Source organism: Trachinotus anak, unplaced genomic scaffold, assembly GCF_046630095.1.
Source record: "Trachinotus anak isolate AG129_WGS33_773 ecotype Australia unplaced genomic scaffold, CSIRO_AGI_Tana_v1 ptg000002l, whole genome shotgun sequence".
Lineage (NCBI taxonomy): Eukaryota > Metazoa > Chordata > Actinopteri > Carangiformes > Carangidae > Trachinotus > Trachinotus anak.
In genome coordinates, this window is record NW_027273853.1 from 25,578,166 (window position 1) to 25,601,514 (window position 23,349).

General features: G+C 40.0%; 1 protein-coding gene and 2 long non-coding RNA genes across 4 annotated transcripts in view; 1 reads left to right on the forward strand and 2 right to left on the reverse strand.

Moving 5' to 3' along the window:
• Positions 1-8,188: 8,188 nt before the first annotated feature.
• LOC139606162 (uncharacterized) lies at positions 8,189-16,141 on the reverse strand. Of its 2 annotated transcripts, XR_011684562.1 has the most exons (4): positions 16,067-16,141; positions 15,905-15,987; positions 15,524-15,617; positions 8,189-9,455 (listed from the first exon to the last, which is right to left on the reverse strand). It is a non-coding gene; the product is annotated as an uncharacterized lncRNA (long non-coding RNA). The 2 variants fall into 2 exon arrangements; XR_011684561.1 differs by having other exon boundaries at positions 15,905-16,121.
• A 229-nt stretch (positions 16,142-16,370) lies between these two features.
• LOC139606170 (uncharacterized) lies at positions 16,371-18,503 on the forward strand. The gene is made up of 3 exons (XR_011684563.1): positions 16,371-16,511; positions 17,040-17,071; positions 18,410-18,503. It is a non-coding gene; the product is annotated as an uncharacterized lncRNA (long non-coding RNA).
• Positions 18,332-23,349, reverse strand: part of cdh13 (cadherin 13, H-cadherin (heart)) — a 292,077-nt gene continuing 287,059 nt past the window's right edge. The window contains exon 14 of the mRNA XM_071458186.1: positions 18,332-20,045. Coding sequence (XP_071314287.1) covers positions 20,038-20,045 — 8 coding nt within the window. The 3' untranslated portion in view covers positions 18,332-20,037. The remainder of the gene's footprint in view (positions 20,046-23,349) is intronic.

Sequence of the window (23,349 nt, forward strand, 5' to 3'; positions counted from 1 at the left end):
CCTTTTCTGCCCTCTAGACACGTTCATAGTGTTTTCTCACTTCTTCTGAGAATTACCTGCAGAGGTCACCTACACAATTGCCCTCCATTAACTCATTACCCATTGTGGTATATATTACAATACTATGCTCTTAGCAAGGTGTTGCTCTCAGGATTGTCAGAGTTTAACAAGGCTGCTTGCACTGAAAGGTCTTATTGCACAATTTATTCTACTGTCCACACTTGACAGCAGAATAAGTGCTGTTAAAACACAGGCAAGCATTGGCGGGACACAAAGCTGAGAGGTTTGTGTAATGGGTTTATTTAGATGTCATGCATTAGTTATTCAAAACATCTATTTTGGTAAGTTAACCCACAACCTTTGGGTCAGTCTCTTTACTTCGTTCCTCTCGAGATAAGAGCATGCCGTGGGTGTCGGCATATTTACAGTTACTATTGTCTCATAGAGCAGAGCTTTAACTGTTGCCTCTCGTATCAGTAGTGTCCCCTTTCACCAACACACTGAACATTCAAACTGACCCAGTGCACCAATCTAATCCCTCTCTCCATCTTTCCCTCTTTCTCCCCCTGTCTTTCCTCTTTTTCTCTCTACAGAAAAGCACAAGCCAGGGAGAGGAAAAGTCATTCAAGGTGAGGCCTGCACTCCTCGATGTTTCTAATTTTTCCCCCTTTTTATTTACTCACTATGCTCTATGTAAAAAGGTGTCAGGGTGGGAAGATAAATGTAGTGTGGGCTATCTGTGGAGGCCAGCAGGAAGCGAGAGGGAGGGGGGCTATAAAGGCAAACATTCATTCTCATTTGCTCTCAGCTGAATAACTTAGCCAGTCGACTCCCTGTGTCTCCCAACTGCACTGCTCTTCACTTAGCTGCCCTTCAGACATCTGCAAGTCCACTGAAGTCTTTCTGTTGTATTTTTCTTTTCTTTCTCATACTTCCTCCTCTGCTCAGGCATTGTCATAAAAGGGTATAGTGTCTTGTTTCTGAGCATTTTTGCATTTGTTTACCCAGTTTGCCTCATTTGTTTTCAAAGCAACACTTCCTTCTCCCATTTCACTCTGGATCTGATTCATTATTGTTCGTCTAGTGATGTGTGATTATGGAAATGCTGAGTATGGGTGGAAATTGAAAAGAAACAGCACAATGCAGCTGTTGTAAAGGATCTGGATGTAACCATGATGCTGTGATGGTCACGACATGTACTATATGGTGTGATAGGCTCCTTAGTTCCAATGAAAGTAAATTTTTAGGTTCCTTTCAGAGTAGTTTGAAAATGGACAAATGGACCAACTGAAACAAAGCAGCAGGTCCTTCAATCTAAACAACCATATAGTTTGTTTGTCCCTCCACTCAGATACAACCTATGGGACTCATGAAATAGTGAACCTTTAGCAGCAGGCATACCGACCTTTGTTGTCTTTGTTGGCCTATATACTGCATCACTGGACTTCCTCCTTTGCTCCTCTCATAATTACTACAGCCGCTCAAGGTTGGCCAACAATAACGTTAACTATAGGTTGGAATAAACTGATGCACTGTTGGCTTGTTTTATACAGCACAACACACCTCTGCTTAAACTTTTTTTCACTTTGTTGATGATCAGGAAAAAATCCCTACACACACGTGTTGATGTGCATTTGTGTTGTCATGATAACCAAGAGATTTGAAGAGCTGTATAAATTGCATGCATGCTCTTCATCTGGGTTAGGCCATTTTTTGTTAGCATTGCCACTTGTCAGGTCATTAGGCTACTAATTGTGCTCGCGCCACCCACAGGCACAGAAGAGTAGTGCAACCATAGACGCTCAATGAGAACTGTATGAGAACAATTCACTGGCACAAATTAAGATTCATTTTTCTAGACAAGTAACGTGAAATTTGAGAATTTCCCAAGGCACACCAGATGATCTCTCACAGAACACTAGTGTGCTGCGGCACAGTGTTTGAAAAACCCTGCTGTAGGTCATTTGACATTGCTGGGTTTTAAATAGCAAATTCTGGTTTAACGGTAGGTTTGCATGGTTATCAGTTTGTTATGTTAGTAACATAGGAGTTTGAAATGTTGGTAATGGGCTGAAGAGGCCAAATGCCAGAGATAATCCAATGCAAAATAAATTGTAGCACTGCCAGTGAGGAAAAACAAAACAAAACATAAGAGCTAGAAGGAGAAGAGAGTGAGAGTGATTTTTCTGTCTGCGTCGTTAGGCAGCGATCCATCTTCCACCGGCAAGATCTGTGATACGACAGTTAACCACTAGACACACAAACATTTGTATGGGAGTTACACATGCACATGCCAATGAGATTAGAGGCCATAAAATTACACACAATTATGCAGATTTTAAAACATTGTCTAAGCTGACGACACTTATCTGTCACCAGAGCTGGAATGACTGAGAACGTTTCATTCACTTTCAGTGTATCTGCATTAAGCTGCCAGACACTTGTAAGTGTTAACACCCTTAACATCTTTACATCTTTTTAATATTATATATCATATAAATAGCATAAAAATGTGCTGTCATGATTGGCTGTTCCTGTTAATGAAAAGGCAAAAGTATCTGTCCCTCAGATCAGCTGTATTCAGTGTCTGTGTAACTTTATTCTAATCATGGCAGGTTGACCTTTGGTGTAGGTACATTATTCCTCTGTGCTGTTGTGTCTCAAAGTCTACAAATTCAAATAAATACTAATCACTTTCACAAAGTTGGTTTAGTATTTGTTTTCCCCCTAAACCTGTGTCCAAATTTGTCTTTGCTTATGTGGAAATTTTGCTCAATGTCTACAGATGCAGAGAATTTGAGTTATTTACGTTGATAATTGTGATTCATTGTAGAGGCCTTAAGGTCCACCCACACTTGTGTTTTTGCTCATTGGATCTGATCTGCCTCCTCTGCGGGCTGTGTGGGTGTGTACACACATTGCTGGACTGACATCTGTCTCATTTCTATTGTTGCACCTGTTCCACACTTCTTATTGGTTCATGTAGTCCGCTAGCGTCACATTATTCCACTGCTACTCTGCCAAGTTCAGCCTGAGTGGAGGCCTAATTAGCAAAAACAACTGAAAACACCTGTGCAGGTTTGTGGGGTCTCTAATAATTACTAAGGCACTGTCTAAAGCTGCATGTATTCACTCACATTTTGGACCTTGGTTGTCATGGTAACAATGATACAACCTATAGGAGCGGACCAGCAGCTGCTTTGTTAGGTTTAAGTAAACATCATGGTGTGTTTTTAAAAAAATACTACTTCCTGAAAATAAGACCGTCAGTGTCGTGGTTGTAATAATAACATGTGGTCAAAGTTGTGGAATGGTCATTAATTAAAATAAGCTGTTGACTATTGGTTTCACATAGGACTACTGTGTAATACTTGTACATACTACATCACCTGACCTCCTCCTTTGCTCCCATCATAATTACTGCGCCTGCTAGTGGTCACGTAACAATAAAACATAACTGTGGGCTGTAAGAATGTGCTTGCAAAGACAACCCATGCACATTTATTTTGTCTTTTACAGTACAGTCTCTTTTGGTTGTGTTTTTGGCCATCAGTCAAATCAGAATCGAGGTAGATTAGAATGATGAGAGTAAACAAAATCAGTAAATTTGCGGCCTAAAAAAGCCAAAACAATGAAATGAAAAACCGAATAAAATGGCCCACAGAGCTGAGTTGGGCCGCAGAGTTTGGAGATAATTCTCTGTTGAAGGATCCCTTTTACATTTTACATTGTTATTTGTTCATATTTGAACCTGTTAAAATTAATGGATGGAGCCAGATTTTAAAACATCTAAAATTTGTGTTCAGTGTACTTGACATTAATGGTCTTGGAAATTTACCAAAAACAACAAATTGTAAATAAATCATTTAAAAACAGAGTATCAAAAAGTATTATGTATTCTTATAAATAATGTACTGAACAGCACTTTTGTTTTTATTCCCATTTTTCATGAGTTGAAATAAAAGTCTATGATTTTTTTGCTACATGCACACAAAGGGTTTGTTTCTTTTATAATTTCTTCTCCAGTGTGTTTAAATCCGTGTTAGTGAGCATTTCTCCTTTGCCAAGATAATCCATCTGCCTGAGGTGTGGCACATTTTAGAGTGGCCTTTTATTGTGACCAGTGCAAGGCACACCTGTAATCATGCTGTGTAATCAGCATCTGGATATGCCACAGCTGTCAGGTGGAGGGATTATCTTGGTGAAAGAGAAATGCTCACTAACACAGATTTAAACACATTAGTGAAGAAAACTTAAGAGGAATAAAGCATCTTCATGTGTAGAAAAAATCATCTACACTCTCCTGGACTTCAACCAAGACTACAGGAGCAAACAGATAAACATGCTTAAGGACTTCACAGGGATTGTTTAGTTATGATTCTCTCACCACTTGCCCTTTATAAACCACCCCTTTCCTCTTCTACAAGATCATAGCCCTACAGTATCAGCAGCTACATTGAAAACTTGCCACACTTTTCGTGTATTGTGAGTTGTCAGGACCATTCTGTGGGCAGATGTTTACATCCTCTGTCTGGGGTGAGGTGAAAAACTGGGCAGCTTTTATTTATCTCTTTAGAGCCTCTGATGTTTTGCAGTAGTTTTCAGGTTGTCTGACCCTGACAAACTCTGTCTTAAAAATATCAACATAACTTTCTGAAGTGCCTGTAAGGATACGGAAATGCTATAAACAAGAGAGAAAAGAACTGGAAAAGAACTCTTAAGGTTTAACAAATGTGCATAAGACCAAACACGGTGTGTCTCTGGGTGTGGAGCAGCCTTTACTTGTCATATTCAGTATGTGAGCTGTAGTAGTACTGATGCAGTAACTCATGTCTGTACCAATGATTTCTGTTACATCTGCCAAACAAAATACTGACCAGTCTGAACCAGTGTGACAGGACTGCACTGGATTGTGTTGCCAACAACCTTTAAAATATGAGAGCATTGCCTTTGGGATGCTATGTCCTCAGTTGTAGCAAATTGCACAGGAAAACATCCTAACCTAAAACCTGCCTTAAGCATGTGATAGGTGCATCTTCTCACTATTTTATTTGCACTTAGTGACTTACTTCACACAGAGTTTATTTATCAAAAAAAAAAAAGGACTCTAAAGTTTCCATGATTTGTGATGTTATCCTCCAGAGAGTGCGCTGCCTCGGACTGCATCTCTCAATCGCTGTAATTCCTCTTTTACTGAACTTCACTGCATCAACATGTTCCAACACCTCCTGCATCTTCTCTATTTGATGTCTGTGGGGTGATCCCTGAGAACTGTGCAGCAGGTTGACCATCTCAGTCAGAACTGCGATACAGACTCCAAGTTTCCATTGTATGAATGGATCGAACAATAAAAAAAACAAAAACAAAAAAAAAAAAAAAAAATGAATGAAGTTGCTGTCTGCAGTCATTATATGGGCATATTTAAGATATAGTTTAGAGCCAAGATACAAATATTCACACTGCAGCTCAACACATCATTGCGTATAGTGTACAATCACATCCTTCTTGTTAGATTTAGCAATAGATTTTTCAATAATAATCTTCCATCTGAAAAGTAGTGAAAAACAGATGCAAGTGCAGTCAAACATCAGCACTGATACAGAAAAATGTGCTCTTAAGGAAGCTAGGCAGAGCAAATGTTTCCTAGATGATATACGGTATTGCTGAGAATTAGGCAAACAAATTTAATTTCCATTTAATTAAAAAAAAATACTCTGAAACGCTGAATCTCTGTCACTGCAGGGACAGTGAGGCGAGGAGCAGGAATGAGCCTCCTGTCAACCTGACAGAAATCTGATACAATACAGCACTTGGGGATGACAAAAGATTGTGGTTACAAGTATTCACATTTTAGACAGGTCCAGCTAAATACCAGCATATGTAGATACATTGTGCCCAAGGCTCCTTTGTCTCATTATGTCAGACAGCTAAAAGCACCATACATAGGTGTAAGACACACAGAATGAGAGAGACACCAAATGACAGCAAACAACACAGCTTCACTGTCTGTAGTCATTTTCTCTGTGGTCCTTTTGTGTCTCTTTGCAGTTGTTCTGTGTGGTTGTTTTTTAAACTCTTCAAAATAACTCAAATGACTTTCTAACAAGAAGCAGAGGTTCCTCGAGCCCCTGGGCCGTAATTCTATTATGTTGATCTACTAAATTATTGCTCGCCTAAAGAAGTTTCTGCTGATGACCCTATACTATTTTTGTGCAGTGAGAACTTGGCAGTATTGGAACCCACTGCAAGAAAGTAAATTGGATGTGTGAGGCTCTTAGAGGCTGTCTGTAAGAAATGCCAACAATTGGCTGCCAGTTATATTTTCGACTTTATCATAAACATTACCAACAAAAACTTTTAGACTCTTGCTTGTACTTGACACAGGCTGAGGAGGAGAAGTGTGTTGTGGGTCAATAATGTAAACAGAGTTGTTGAAAACTCAGTGTGACAAATGCTTAATTACTTTCGGTAGACAGCAATTAAAAAATGGGAAATCAACATGTAAAACTCTCTCAATGTGACCTTGATGGAAACTGTGTTGGTGTTGCCACGTGCTGTGCTGTTTTTTAACTTTTATTCCACAATCCGTTAAAAAGAAGAAAAGCTTAATCTTCAGCTTTTTGCAATTTGCTTTCACCACATTGCTAAGGAATCAAGGAATTATCTCTTTTTGTCCTCTTGTTTTTGTGTTTTTTTTCTCATTTATCTCCCATATTCCTTCAGGGAAGACAGCAAAGTGCTCGCAATGAAGGCTTCTCAGACAGAACCAAGCAAAACATGACAATAACTCTGTATAATACGATAAGTAGCTTAGCTACCCACTTTGCTGACACAACCTCTAAACTGGTCTGCCAAATCCTCAGCTTCAACTTCAGGGCTTCTTGTGTCAAATCAAATTCAGGCATTAACAGGCAGAGGTTTGATATCAAAGCCCCGAGGTGATGCAAGATTGGGTTTGAAAAATAGTTGCAATTAGTGTGTGCAAAGTATATTTTCCAATTGGTAGTCAGTGTTTGTCTTGTAATTCACTTCATTGCCTAACTCAATACACTGAGGGCGCCTGCAGTGTCGGCCTAAGTTGACTTATCCCACACTTCAGTGCATCAAGCCGACAAAAGCATGTCGACTAATCAACACAAGCGTCTGTGTTGGTCTGGGTGTGTTGCTCCAGTGTTAGGGCAAACTGTGAAATGTGAACCATTATTTATTTAGCAATTATTATTATTATTATTGTTATTATTATTAAAAGCAAAGATACTGCACAGTGTTTAGTAAACAACTGAATAATCATGTGTTTTCCTGAATGACAGTTGGCATGTAGTGCTGTGTGTTGCTCTGTGTTAAAACTCCAGCTTTCAGCACAGTCCCCTGCAGAGGTATCACTGCTGTGCATTGTAAAGCTCTCACTGAAATGAATTAGGAGGCCATGTTATTTGCTGCAACACTCTTGACGGCCTGAGAGGGCTCCTATAACAAGACTTTTTCATGTGTGTGTTTGTGTTTGGCTGTGTGTAAGAGAAATATAGATTATAAGATTAAACAATTACCAACAGACACTGTTAGCTGGTAGCTGATGGACATAGTGGAGCAATTAGCACCTAAAGAAGCAGATGTTTCCCTAAGGAGGAGATGAAGACCGAAATGGAGCTAAAAGAAAGTGAATATTGGACTCACATTCATCAAGGGTCCAGAAACACAACTTGCTCTATGTCTGCTGGATGTGTAATGAGGGGACTGTTTGCTTACATCTGCAGTAATAACTTTATAGTTAAATAAATTGTGAATATTGTGTCTACAGCTTGTTCCACTATGTCCATGTGGCCAAAAATAAATTAACTGCTCAGTTAATGCAGCTTTTTAATTAATGAGTATCTACTATGCACACTATCAACTGTTGGGGCTCTTTTTTTCTGCAGAGAAAATTTGATAGTGAAAAATGTTTACAATGGAGAGAGTGAGACAAATATTCATGTATCAGTGCACATTTCTCATTCAAATACACTGCAATGTAAATTGTATCTATGCCTAAAAATAATGGCAGCAAGCAAATAAAAAAATATACAAAGATGAATCTGAACTTGACCAGAATTGAATTGAATCACCTTAATACATTTTACCCAGAATTCACAAACCATAGGTATCATTATGATAATGCACTACAAAATGCTGTGATTCTCAGCCCTGCTGTTTTTGTAAAATTTGCTGATTTGATTGAGGCACCACGGCTCATTTCTAAATTACTGTGACAATGTTAGCATTCATTTCTTCCACGGGAACCGAAATCCACTGGTCCATGAAGTCAAAAGGAACTGATTGGACTAGAGCAAAGTGTGAGGCAGAGGACAAAATGTGTCTGAGGCAGTGGCCTGATCACAGAGGAGTTCAGTGGCTTCTGAAAAAGCTAATTGCCTGAATCAGACCATGTCTACACTCTGTGGATAATTCATTTAAACGCAATTGTAAAGTGAACGGGACACATGGAGAATTCTAAAAATGCTGATGAATAATTGTAAACCCTCAAAGTCCCCTTTGTGTGAAACTTCTTACTTCATTTTATGTTGGTACATGTCAAAGAAAGAAATGAATTTTTCCAAAACATTTTTCCAACATTCATTTATGGTTGGATGGTTTGCTAGTCACGTTGCAGAATAATCACAAAACATGCAAAACATACTGGACTCATACAAGTTGATGCATCGTCACAGTTTTAATCAGGCCAGCTGCATGTGCAGTAGTTGGCATTAAAGTGCATATAAGTTAATGCATGACATGTTCAAGCAATAGTCTAACTCACAGCAGCAGAATCCTTCACATTTCATTGCACTGGAGTAGTATTTCATAGTGGTATTATCAGGGTTTCAGTTTTTCTCCCACATTTTTTTACCAGGCACTGGTAATGCTGCTGTGTAGGAGCGATGTTCAGGAGGCAACGCTCAGTCTCCTCGGGCTCTTCCTGTCATCACTTTTTCAGTGTGTCAATATACGATCAGAGCGCAGGCATCGTCAATGACATATCTCCATGTTCCTGCTGTCACACAACTGCACACATATAAAATAGTGATTTTTTTTTACTGAGAGTTGCAGTGACAGTGCAGCAGCATGAGTTACAGCTTTTACAAATGACAGCTTTTAACAAATAGCAAATCACTATATTTGTCATGGTCAGCAGAGGAACTCAAATGCAGGACACTGACTTAGAGTTCAAATGAATAACAGTGAGTTTATTACTTAGGCTCAGAAGGCAGAATTTGAGGTCAGAGTGAGGGTTTTGGGTGAGGAGCAGAGGGGTGCAGGCAGCAGGCTGGGATCGAGAGTGAAGAGTGGGGGCTGTCTTGGTAGGTTGAGGAATGGGCTAATGAGAGGGCAGCCAGAGGAGGTCTGGGGGGCTGGAGACTGCAGGCTGTCTGGAGCATGGCACTCTGAATAATGAGCGGGCAGGCTGGCAGATAGTGGTCCTGAGCACAAGGAAACAAAGGTTAACACAAGGAAGAAAAACTGGAGCAGGAAGGTAGATTCCAAGGGGAGTGAATGTGAGCTATTGGACTGGTGAAACAACAGTCTGGTGAGGAGTTGCTGCAGGACCGGGGAATGGATAGTGCTGGGCTTGATGAGCTGCAGGTGTGCTGGCAGATTGGCAAGCAGGTGACTGACAGAGGGAGAGAGAGGGAGAGAGACAGCGAGAGACAGCGAGAGAGAGAGGCTCCACTTCCCAGACGCGCACACACACACACACAGGGAGAGTCAGAGGAAGACAGAAAACATGGGGAAAAAACAAGTCACAGCCTAGACTGTGACAATTTACTCAACGACTCATCACAGCAGTGACACAAAGAAACCCTGTTTACTACAGATTATGTCCATTTGCAGTTATTCACCAAGAAGGAATTAAGCTTCACAGTAAAGGTGCCAGTGCAGGACATAATGAGCTTTTAATGTGGTGCAATGAAAAGGAAGGTTAAGGTTTTAGTTATTTAACAATGACTAAATATTCAATAATAACATTTTTACTTTAACCGTCTGTTGTAAACCCTCTCGCTGCTTTAAGTGCCACACGTGGGACTAAATGTTTTGCAGATTTACCCATAAAATCTGGGTATCATTACAAAACACATTTTAATTTATTTTGGTAGCACACAGTAGTTGCATACATGGGATCATTAGAAATATGAGGCAATGCTAATGCTGTTGTTGTGTGATATAATGAATTATATAGTAATTATTGGACAATTTACTCCTCAGAATCTATTTCCAGTTCCAGCTAGGAAGCACTGTGCTATAAGGTGTAAAGTGAGATTAGGAGGAGGTGGTGTGTCTGACTCCCCTCAGACTCAGGTTTGAGTGTTTGTAAAACCAGACTGACCTCCCATGGAAACAACAACAGTATTAGTCATTGCAGCAATTGTCCCGAATCTACCTGCTGTATGTTAATGCTACAGTGACAAAGCAGCCACAGGACTTCTAACCGGGACAGAGGAGGACGTAAAGTGAGGTTCCTATTAAGTGACAAAGTCGGCGCATGGAGGATGTCAGGGTGGACTGATGTTTCACTAAAATGTCTGGAGATGGTTTGTTTCCTGTTTCCAACTGATAGTCAACGTTTTTTTAATGAGACTGGTTGAACTGGGAACGTAAGGTCGTCTCTCTTACTTTATTCCTGTCACAGATAATAATTTACAAGTGTAATGCCGGGACTTTATTTTGTAATTTCCCACCATAGTGATGTTACAGCTAATAAGAGAGGAAATTCATCCCTGGGAGCCGTTAATCTCCCAGCAAATTCCTTTAATTGTAATGCAAATTGACTTGATTTGAACATTACTGTAAATCCTCACTAAATGGCACTAATTCAGATGATCTGCATACACAGAAGCTGGGAGAGCTGCGGTTAAATGTCACTTTTACCCAGAACTTTAAAGTGCTACAATCATGTCCTAACCATACATGTTAATGGACACCTCCCTCGCAGCTTTTCATTCTGCTTATAGAAACTGACAGTATATTTGGCTATGCAGCATATTATCAGGATATCAAATATTTTTTTTTCTTCACTCTCAAAGGATTTGATTTTCCCAAACAAGTATGATGGAGCTGCTGGAGCCAAGATTGTGGATAATAGCATGTGATTGTTCAGTTCCTACGTCACAAGAAAAGGGGGGGGGGGGTCTTTTCACTGAAATCCTGCATCTCTTGTTGCTATTAAATTATTCCTTTTATGTCAGTACTAACGAAAGTCCAAGGTCCATAAAGCTGCATCAGTGTAAATCTGTCCAGGAAGTGAATGTGCTGAGCCTGTTCGCTGCTCCTCATAGTTATCGGGAGGAAAATCACAGGAATCCAGTTACAAAGAGACAGAATGAGCCCAACAGTGAAAACAAATTGGTACTCTGGGGAGCTCTGATGCCGCCTCTTTGCTACCTGGTTTGGTGGGGACGACATAATAAAATACTTCAGCTGCAGCGATTAGTCCCACAGAGGGGTATGTGTGTGTAGGGTGTGTTAGAAGTAAAAACAATAAGAAAACTATGTATATTCACATGGAGCAGCTCAGCACCCACACACAGTTATGTCTGTATTTGTGTGGTTAAAACATGCAGAGGTCAGATTGATGGGTTTCATTATTATAAATCTTCAGGTTAACAAGTAAATCATCTTGGTTATGTTTCTTATTGATTTCATGGGTTGTTCTCCACTTGTTATTCATTATCCCTTGGGACCACTGACTGGCATTACACACTGTATGCAGCGTTAAAATACACACACAGACGTGCTGCATTCATGAGACGCTCCCATCCCCAACAGCCATTTATGTTTCACTCTTTTGTTTATCCAGAAAAGGCTCAGACTGTGATGTTAACCAACCTGGAGAGGAGACACTTCTCCAGGGACAGAACAATACTAATACGACCTATACTTAAATCAACATGTGATTTTAAAACACCACAGGGCTGGAAATGGGTCCCAGAGGAACAGGCATGACAGCTTCCTATATCCCAACAATGTAAAGTAGCTTAATGATAAAACCTCTGAGGCACCATGTCGTTAGCCTATAAAAGCAAAGTATTCTAAAGCCGTGAAAGTGAAACAAAAGCAAAATGAACTTTAGCTGTTTTACATAAACACGGTGCTTGAGGAGAACACAACATCTGAATATTCTCCCTCTCTCTGTCTGTGACCTTACTTTATCAGTGGTTAGTCCTAAAGTTTACAAAGGGTATGGAGTTTGTTTATGAGTTTAGTTTTTATCTTGAGGCTTTCTGTTTTTTAATTCAGTTTGTAATATATGATGGGTTATCATGGGATGGCAGATGCTGTGTTGTTAGTGTCATACACTGACACCCACAACCTCCATTTATCTTTTACTGCCTCATTTGCAAATAAAGGCATCCTGTTCAACACCTTTATGTGCATAAGACAACACAGAAAATGAGAGAGTGGTGTGTTAGTGACCTTGAAACATATGAATAAGAAACTGAGAGGAGTAGGAAATGACTTCACACAGTGTTTTGTTTACTTGGTAAAATGGATATTTGACTTGGAGAGGCTATTAAGAGCAATATTTACAGCACATTAGCTGTGCACGAGTGCATGTGATAAAGGACGCTGTTCTTTCTTAGTGGTCTTTGTAGTGTCACTCTCTGACACTTTTACAAGTCCTGCTAATGAGGATAGGGATGCTTAATGAGGTGAAGATCTACCTTCTCTGTGTGCACAAGCTAAACACATTACACAAGTTACACAGATAATAAAAACCTCCAGACAAGTTAAATGAATAGTTCAGCATTGTGGGAATTGCCCTTATTTGCTTTCTTGACAAGTGTTAGACAAGAAGATTGACACCACTGTCATGTTCATGCCCTAACTGTGGAGCCAGAGCTGGAAAGTTACACAAAGCTTCTACCAGACTCTCAGTTCCTCTCCTGGAAAGACAGGGAGTCCAGCAGAGCTTTCATAGTCACTAGAATCACATTTATGGCCCCTTGAGAGAGTGCACCTCTGTTGGAGCAGAGCGAGCGGCTCTACTATGAGAGGCTCTTCAATGTGTGTGTCTGTGGGAGAGTGTCCCATGTGTTGTGTTTATTTCCAGTGCAGAGGAATAAATATTCTTCATGCAAAATGTATGAAAAAGACAGTTTTACACACAATATGACTCTTTCTTGGAAAAAGTTTCAGACTAAGAGACAGATAATATAATTATGAAAACCCACTGATACGACCCATAGGAATTTCTCCTGAAATATTGTCCCTGCAGCAGGTGTACCAGACCTCGGTTGTCATGGTTACAATAATAAACACGCAGAATGTACCGAGAGCGGTGGTTCTTCATCACAGTCGTGACTTGGTTAGGTTTAGGAAAAGTGATTTGGGTTAAAATTAGTACTTCCTCAACATTAAACAATCTTTGCTGTCATGGTTACAATAATAATAATATGGTTAAATTTGCCGAACAGTCATAGATAATAGAAAACAGTCTCTGAGATTCATTTAATAAATAATCCCAATGTCTAAATGTAATTGTAATGAGATGAAATTGCAGAGAGGAACCATGTGTCTACATTGTACCTTGTGAAGGAAAGACCTTGAGAATGAAGGAGAAAAACAGCTTCTTATTGCAGACTTAATCAAAGTACATTACAGATACAAGCTGGAGGAAGGTATCCTCATCTCAGTGCAGATCAAGGTCGATGTTGGCTCCTTCTATCTTTTCGATTCTTTGATCTAGAGTGTGTGGTACAGCTTGACATGAATATCTATGCCCCTCGAGAACAGCACCCCTGCTGTGTCAATACAGATAATTCACTTCGGATTATATTTAGAGAACATATCAGGACCATCCTTCAATACAAATTAGAGTTAGACTTGTTCTTCTTTATTTTGCACAAAATACTTTTGGAGGCAACCCATCCAATAGTTGTTGAGACATCTGTCAACATTTTGTTTAGAATGTATATTTTATGGGATTGCTGCTTTATGGGATGTCCATGACGGGTGCTACGCCATCCCTGTTGAGGCACAACCCCAGTGAAAATGGTTTGAGTGCAAGATTTTGAACTTTGTCTATATGCACGTGTGGTAGTATTGGTGATGGGGTGGGGCAATGGCTGCTGTTCAGGATCAGGGTGACATGGCCAGCAGATTGAGACAGGTGATGCAACATTATTATATTATATATATCATTATTTTCCCTCACTCATTAGTGATGAGCAAGGAAAAATAACAGCTGATGAATGGAGGGGAGAATAATGAAACCCTTTAGGCCTGGTTGAAAATATTGCTGCTGTAATTACCACCAATATCTGCCAATAGCCCACTCAACGTTTGTCACAGGTTCAGGGCGTTACTTAACCTTGCTAAGCCTAAGCAGAATGAGAGTGAAAATGATAATTGAGTGGCCATTACAGATGAGGATCTTGTGTTAATAGGTGCTAAATGATCATCTAGGAGGGAATAAATGAGTCTGAATGGCTGAGTGGGAGATGGCGGATGGAGGATATTAGTATCATTATTATTGGATACTATGGTTGCTATTGGCATTTCCAGAATTAAAGTTATAGGTTATAGCTCTACAGAGGGGAGCCTCAGTGCTTGCTAAGTTATAAAACAGCCATTTCTAATTAGGCAGCAAAATTAAAGTGCTCAACCAATAGATGGTTTTGTTTTGAAGCCACAAAGAGGCAGACAACAAGCCTTTCTACGAACATATTTAGCATAGGTTAATAAGCAGTTACTCTTGAGTGCTTGCCCTGGTGCAGATGTTTGCATGTGTTTGCAGATGTATGTAAGGTGGGAGTTAAAGACGAGGCATGGAGGGAGAGACGTGAGGCAAAGATACTGTCTGGTGAAAGGGCACAGCTGAATGCTGATGTTCTAAAAAAAAGTTTGACTTGTTGATTGGACCGGCTTATCAACAACATCAGGAGCTGCAGCAAAACCTGCCACAATTTGTGTCAGAATTCATATTCCTTCTGGGAGTCAGAACTCAGTCAATCTGAGCACAGAGACATGATAAACATATTTTTAGAATCAGCATGACTCACACTTTCAGAGGATGTCATTATCTCATATGTCCACTGCAAATGAGTCTCCATAAATTTGCCTATAAGTCACAGAAAAAATACACTGCTTATAACTCCAGAACTCGTGAGTCATTCTATTTTTAAGTTTTCTGAAGTATCAAAGTAATCCAGTGATAACTGACTCCAAATCCACAAGTACCTGGCAAGCAGGGACTGCCAATTTCTAATCTGGATTTGTGTCAATGATGTCAATTTGCCAAAATGAAAACAAGTACAGGGTAAAAAAAACAGGGCTCAAGTTGCAGCCCACAGCTAAATCACTGACTCCATGGAAACAACATACCTCCTTTTTTCATCCCTCAAAGACCCTAAATGATTATTCCCCAAAGTGAACGAGGGCGGGGGTCAATTTTGTCTGAGGTTGGCCCACAGTATCAGATTTTGACAATCCCTGGTCAACTGCAACACTAGAATAGTCTGTTGAATCAATTGTGCTTGTTCTTACTCACCTTTACTGCCAAAAGTTTCCCTTTGATCCAGAAGGTCATCTTTAAAAACTCCATCAGCTTCTCGAATAGGTCTGACACACCCAAATTCAATACACTGCAGTGCAAACAACAGGTTTAGTAGAATAAACGCTGATTAACTGAAACAGTCTGACTGTGAAGTGTTCACATCTATAAATGTCAAAGTCAGAGATTAGAGATTTCAGAGTAATGTGGGGCAATAACAGAGTTTCAGCAGATATAAACTAATCTCAAGTGAAAAGTGATGCACAAGTAACAAAGGAAGATAACGGTTGTTAAGACTCACAGCTTGTTAAAATGGCTCAGAAAAGTGCAGGGAGTTTTTGATAAAAGCTGATTGCATTCATTAAAATTGACAACTACCTGTGTAGTGAGCTGAGATCAAAAATGCAATACCACTCCCATGTAAAAAAGAAGTTTATGTTGTTTCTATTATCCATGACCTTCTGCAAAGTTATGCACATTGTTATTACTGTAACCATGACAACAAAGATCATCTTATGCTGAAGAAGAACTTTTTTAAACCTGAATCACGATCTTTTCATAAACCCAACCAAGTAGTTTTAGAGCCTAAACCTAACCAAGCCATGACTGTTATTATAGTAACCATGGTGATGAAGGTAGGTATGCCGCTCTAGACACAGTGCAGGCATGTTTATTATTGTAACTATGACAACCAAGGTCCATCTTCCACTATTTCAGGGGACACTCCTATGGGTCATATTGGAGCGTTGAAAAAAAATGAGCTATGTGGTAGTTTAAGTTGGAGGACCTATTGGTTCTTTTAACCTGTCTGAATGAAACTGTTTTGTTTCTGTGTCCAGCATCTATCAAAGATGATGATCCCCATTTTTTTCTTATTTGCTTGCTTGTTCACTTTCCCCACTCATCTTCAGTCCAAGAAAAAACAAATCAGAGGGTCTGAGAGGCTGAGGACTTCCTGTACAAATAGGCTCAAATGTATCATTTGGTGAGTCACCCTCATTCACAGGCTGTTTGTGTTTTCTCCACAGCCATGGTTGGATAACTTAGATAAGATAAAATAGGTCTTTTCCTGAGTCTTCTGATGAGGCTCTCTGGCAGTTTTACCCTTACCGGTTCTTTCAGACACAGACTTCATGGGTCACTCTCTGTCATAGGCAGTTTGAAGGCAGTGAGAACTGTATCTGAGCTACTTACCCTTTCTGCTGTGTCGCCAAAGACCTGCACACACTGATTTTACACAGCAGCCACCACTGAAACCCTCAAGATTTCAATGGATGTTTCTGATGGTTCTCTGATGAAGAAACCTCTTTAACCCTAGACAAGATCTCTGTCAGAACACTGTAATTTCAGACTGTGCTCCCACAAGCTTTGACGTTAGCTAAGAAAACTGTGTGCCTCTCATGGCTAACAACGCTGGCTACTTATTAGTTCCAGCCACAGAGGAACCTTAAACAGAACTCATCCTTCATTTCTAACAAAATCAACCTCTTTTGCTTGTGTCATGGATCCACAGACCCAGGCGAAGCCCCCTGACCTCAACACCAGGTGAATTGTGACAGCCTAGTTTACACCAAAAGATGTTCGGTAGCTTGCACTCAGTGTCACATATTAATTTCAAGGTAGTGTGGTATATTTATGTTCTTATCATGATGTCACTAAAACATCTTTTCAAAGCCTGTTTGTCAGCTGTCTTCACAGTCTGCATTAGTGTCTTTTAGAAGAAAAAAAGTAATAAAGAATCAATTTGTTTCTTCCCTCCTGCAATCCTAAATATAAGTATACTATCAGTATGCTATTTTAATGACATTTCTGTAACAAACTTATTTGTGTTCTGTGATTCTAATTATAATTAAAAAAAAACTAGGGCTGCTGTGCCTGCATTTTCTGCAACTTACACATTTTGTTAATCCTCCTCACTGCCAGTTTATCTAAAAAATATGCTAAAAACGCTGCCAAAGAGGCTCAATCTCCAACTACTCTCATAAATGTCTCTGCACGGGTTTCACAGAGGCTAAAAATGCCTTTAAGAATCAATGTTGAGATTTCATTGACTGGTAACACATAAACACTTGGTGTACGTGAGTGACCTTCTAAATCCCTGCGAGCAATAACTGCACCCTGATGTGCTCGGGCAGAACATTGCTTTTAATCTAGACCCAAGAGCAGCGTGCTCTCTATCAGAGCTCCAATGATTAAAAAGCTATGTTTATAAATTTCTCTGTGATAAATATTCAGTTATTTCAATAATAACCCAAATGCTGATGCCACACAATGCTGAGAGAACCAGTAATCAAGTAGAGAAGCTTTTGCTTTGCTAAACCTCAAGTGTCAGGAAGAACTTCCCCAGCAACAAATCACCTGCCACACAGAGATGAGTTGTGTCCTGCAGCAACAGCTGTTTGTTTCAAACAAAAGGAGGTGGGAAAAGAAAAGATCCCCCAGTTTAGCTGGGAGTTAGCTGCGTGATAATTCTGCATAATCGTATTGTCAATATAAAAATAATGATTAATGCAGCTTTAATGAAAGAAAGTTCAGTGTCACCGACTGACAATCCAAGGAAAAACACATACCATTGTTTGAATGTGAAGTTGCCATAGGCAATGCGGTACAAAAACATTACAACCAATAAAGACGCTGTATTCTTTGATGGAGGTTAAAATTTCTGTTAAAGGAATAGTTCACCATTTTGGAGTATATGCTTATTGACTTTCTTGCTGAGCATTAGATAGGAAGATTGATACCATTCCTACGTCTGTTGGCTGAAGCTATTGCTTGCTTCACAACAAAAACTGTCCACTGTTGTGGGAATTTTCAGTAACGGCTTTATTAAATTAGTGCAAAAGACAGACGTAACTCATTCAAAATGTCATCTTTTTCTTTAAGGTGATCTTCCACACAAACCCACACGCTACATTCTTTTGATGAGCGCAAGAGAAACAAGCGAAACTATCCACCAAACCACTGCCGTTGTTTTCTTCTTACACATCGTCTTGTGACTTGTGATGAGAGATGGAGAGAGAACAGGAGAGGGCAGAACGGACGGGCGACAACCTCGAACCTTAACACATGGCAGTCATCAAAACAAGACTCCTGATTCTGCAATTAATCACAGATTTAAAATAAAAAAAAACAAAAAAACAAACATAACAAAAGAAGATGTTACAATAAAATAGTCAACACATCAATAGCATTAGAAATAGTGCCTAAAATTTCACAGAAAAAAGGTTTCCTCTTTTTTTTTTATTCACTCACTGTGTGGGTGACCAAACAACTTGCAATCAAAGTACATAAGTTAATCAATACTGTATTTATACAATGGTAAAAAATAAAATATTTATATAATAGTACTTTTTTTTTTTTTAAGGTTTACACCGTTACTATAAAGATATACTGTTTTCCACTCCATGACAACTAATGCAATAAAAACAGAAGCAAATCGAAGGAACAACTCCAGAGAGTTTCTGACTTTGAAGGCTTATGGCTACCACCTTGTCCTAAAAGACCACAACCACTGCAGACAAAGAAAACAGGCTTTGTTCTTTCCACTTAAAGAGGGAAACAAGATCAAACACAGTCTGTGACAAGAAAAGAAAGGAACACATCAAAAAGTCAATGCTCTTCCCCGACCAGGACAGTAGCTCAGCCTTTGCAGTATTCCCTGGCCCACCGAGAGACAGAGAGCGGTCAATAGACTGGGAGACGGGGAAGGTTGAGGCAGACAGATAGTGGGGACGATGTCAATGCATTCGGAGGGGAGTCGGGGGGTGGGTGGGTGGAGAGTGAAGCGGAGGGGAAAAGGAAACAGAGAAATAGAGGTAGCTATGGCAGGAAAAAAAGGGGAAGGAGGAGAAAAAGAAAGCTCAGGATGCAGCGAGAAGTTTCAGATAAACTGTGGGAACAGACCAGAGGTTTAAAGGTGAGGTCCAATGATTTATAGCTTTTATTTTGTTACAATATCAATATACATGATGTTTCAAGTATCTCGTACAGATGTGGCATGTTGCCATGAGAGCTGCTAACACCCAGTGCTTGTCTGCCAGTTCAATGGTGCATTGCCAAAATGGAATCCAATGAAAACTGTAAAAAAATAAAAAAAATAAAAGTGGGAAAAAAATTGAATAATCAGTGCTGAGAGAAGAGGACAGAGAGAGAAAAAAAGTCAAAGAGAGTCAAAATTGAGTCGGTTAAAGAAGAAGAGATGAGATGAGAGAAGATTGATGGTGGGAAGGCCAGATGCAACAAATAAAGTAAAGATGAAGAGAAGCAGACGAGAGTGGTGAGAGGATAAGTGAGAAATCTTTTAAAAAACAGAGTGTAGTTGTACAGCAGCTGTGCCGGTGGGGATTGTGTTTATTTTCTTGTTTGATTTGTCACGGTGAGAAGAATTCTTCTTGCTTCTTCTTCTTCTTTTTCATCTTCTTCTTCTTCTCTCCTAAGCCTGGGTTGCGTGGGGGAGATAAGTCGTTGCTTTTCAGTGTTGCGAAAAGGGCTACGGGAGGTTTCAGCAGGATCTACAGGCCTGGTCGGAGAGGAGGAGGTGAAAAGAGAGGAAAAGACAGGAGAGGAAGGGGGATGAGAGGAAAAGAGAAAAGAGGAAATTAGAGATGTGCAAGAAGATAAGAGATAATGTAAAGTCAAGGTCATCAATCAACCAAATCAAATGCAGTCGTTTACACAGGACAGGTGATGGTACTGCGTCGTTAGAGATTCAGTGAGGACAGAACGGAGAAGTTATAATTATTCACTCTTAAGCAGCAGCAACTTAATAACTGGCTATGATGAGAAGATCCACCCTGAAACTGTGCCAGCGTGCACCTTCCTCAACATCCTTGACAGTTCAGTCACTCTGGTCGAACACAAACAACTCTCTCCAAAGTCAGAGAGCAGAGACGTGCACCATGTTTTTGATTTATCATTCCATCCAGAGACATTTTCTGAGGTGTCTACAGTGAAGATTAATTGGCTACTGACGTGTACTTGTAGAATACCTAATTTTTTTTCCACTTCAGAATGAGGCTCTGAAGCAGAAAATATGACCATGTGTCCAACAAATTAGGCTGGACAGAACTCACCACTTATTTCTACGAGGCTAATCTGTTTCTATTCGCAGAACATGGTCTTTATGAGTACCTGTGAGCCTCACAGCATCCCAGAACATATGTTAATTTTGCACTGATGCTATGTTTTCCTTGGTGATACAGAGGTATCAGTCTGAAAAAAAAAGGGTACAGGAGGGTATGTTCTCTGCTAACGTGACAGTTTGTCTCATCAGTCTGGTAGAATTGCTTACAACAAGCTGGTTCGAAATTCAATTCAGCAAAGACACACACAGTCACATAAATACCCACAGCGGGAACCTGTGCACACATACACACACAGACATACACGTACACACACACATATACACATGCACACTGCAGAATGAAATGTGAGAGTTTATTGATTGCCTCTCAGCCAGCCATCTCCTTCCTAGTCTGCTCTCTATTTCTGACATGTTTGGAGATGGCTGAGGATTCGACAGAAACCCTCCTCACTCCTGCTCACCATTTCGCTCATTCTCTCCCTTCTTTTTTCTTTTCCTGAGTCCTTTTTTTTCTTAAATCTGTTTTCTGACATGACTGAATTAGATGCTCTAGGCTTCTGCTATGTCCTTAAACTCTACTCTAAGGACGAAGGAAGACAAGCAGTCGAACAAAACTGAAAACTATTTAAATGGTTACACAGGCAGGTGCTTGACCTTACATTCGGTAAAGCTCGCTTTGCTTCCACTAAATTGAAATTGTGCTTCGCTTTAATATGAGCACTTCAGTTCATTTATTACATACATCTCAAGTGCACTCTGAAGAGAAAATAAAAATGAACATTATATAAATAAAAACTAGAATTTAAATGACTGTAGCAACAAATCTCTCAGCTTTTTATTTTTTCATACCATTCCTCTAATCCACTTTTTGTGTGCTAGTTCAAAGGACGCCCTCGCAGAGAGAACGGACTTCCAGGTTCTGTATTGTAAATTTGCATAATCTGCTTTGATATAGTGATGTGATTCTACTTGGTGCATTTACATCTGTAAGGTAGCAAACACTCCTTCTGTACTATGTTTTTTAAGTTGCCAATGCTAACTACAGTAGTTGCTAACAAAGCATCCTCATGTGACGCTCTGGGTAGCAGATTTACTGCTCAACAGCTCTTTCTGACTTCAAACTTAGCCGAATTAAAACCTGTTTACTCCGTAGAAAAATTATGAAATTTAAATAGGTTGAACCAAATAAACAAGTTCTTAAATAGAAAATGGTTGTCACTGAATATTTACACATACTGCGAACCAACTGACAAAGCTAAAGTTAGCATGCCAATAACCCATGTAGGTCATACGCTTAATAAAATGCTGTTTTTTAATTTTGTAAAGTGGGAAGACTTTAGCTGCGTATGGGGAACTGAGTTGACCTTAATCTGTTCATTGACTCCTGGTGCGAGACTTTTCATCTAAATGGTTCCCAGGTGCCGTTAGTGCAGTTCCTCCAGCTCTTCTCTGGTGCATAGCTTGGGAGGAATCAAAACTCTTGAACCACACATTAGTGTTCACTGAAACCATGACAACTGCTGCAGTGTGTTACCATGCACTGGCCATTGCTTTATCGTGAAGCCATACACTTTTGACAATGTAGGCTCATTGTCTGTTTCTCAATTCAATTTGCTGTTTGTAATTGCTTGTAATTGCTCAAGTATTCTTGTGCTAAATCTATTTTCATAGTTATTCTTGAAGTTTGTGGTGGTAAACATGATATTCCATCTGTATTGCCATGTTGCTTAGACCCCTTGGGTTCAGTGTCAGACACAGGAGGAAGACAAGAGACCATTTCTGCAGCCTTTTGCTGTCATCACTGGAAAGCTTTTTCTTGGGTAAAGGATCGATATGAGAGGCTGACGGTCAGTCAACAGGTTGAACTTTTGACCACACAAGTAGAGATTCAATTTCTTGGTTCCTACATGAGGCTTAGGGTCTCTTTGTAAATCTGTGTATAGTTTCATCCAGTGGAAGTTAATGTTCTTGAAGCAAAGGCTATTGGTTATTCTGAGCTGGCTAGAACTTTGTGCGATGAGACAGCTCCAAACCCTTGTGGTGAAGCATCACATGTCAGTCAGATTGGTAAGGATGGGTCAAAGTGCATGAGCATTTCTTCTGAAGATATGAGTCATTTAGTATCCTGAAAGCTCTCAGTGCAGTTCCACAGTGTTCCTTGTCTGTAAAAATGCATTAAGTGGGAGTGGGACTGTGGATATCTTGTGGTAATAGTTCGCCAGTCCAAGATATGCTCTCAGCTGAGGCACATTTTCAGGTGGTGGTGCATTAAGCACCGCTTCTGTCTTTTCTTGAGACATAGGCAAGAAAAGACATGTCATATGTAAAGGCAGAGAGGGAATCATACAAGGACAGGCAGCGGCAGCGTAACCATAGTAAACCACTCACACTACTGCCTGTGTTCGCACGGCATGAGAGGAGCGGCAGCAGCATGGAATAAATGACAATAACAGAATTGTGGATATTTCTCACTTTGCTCTGATGGTCTGAAAAACTCTTTGCTGCTCTGTCTGTGAGCCGCCAGCGACCTTAAACTTACCACGGAGCAAAATAATCTTACTGAGTGTCTAATTGTTCTACTTGCAACTGAATAAGCTACAGTTCACTTTGAGCTTTAATGGGTTAGGGTTAGTGTGATATGATGTTATGATATTGAAAGGAGACGGAGCTCAGCTTCGGTCCAATTAACCCCTGTGAGCTGCTGATGGAGTGAGGCTGGTAAACAAGACTTAACGTCAAG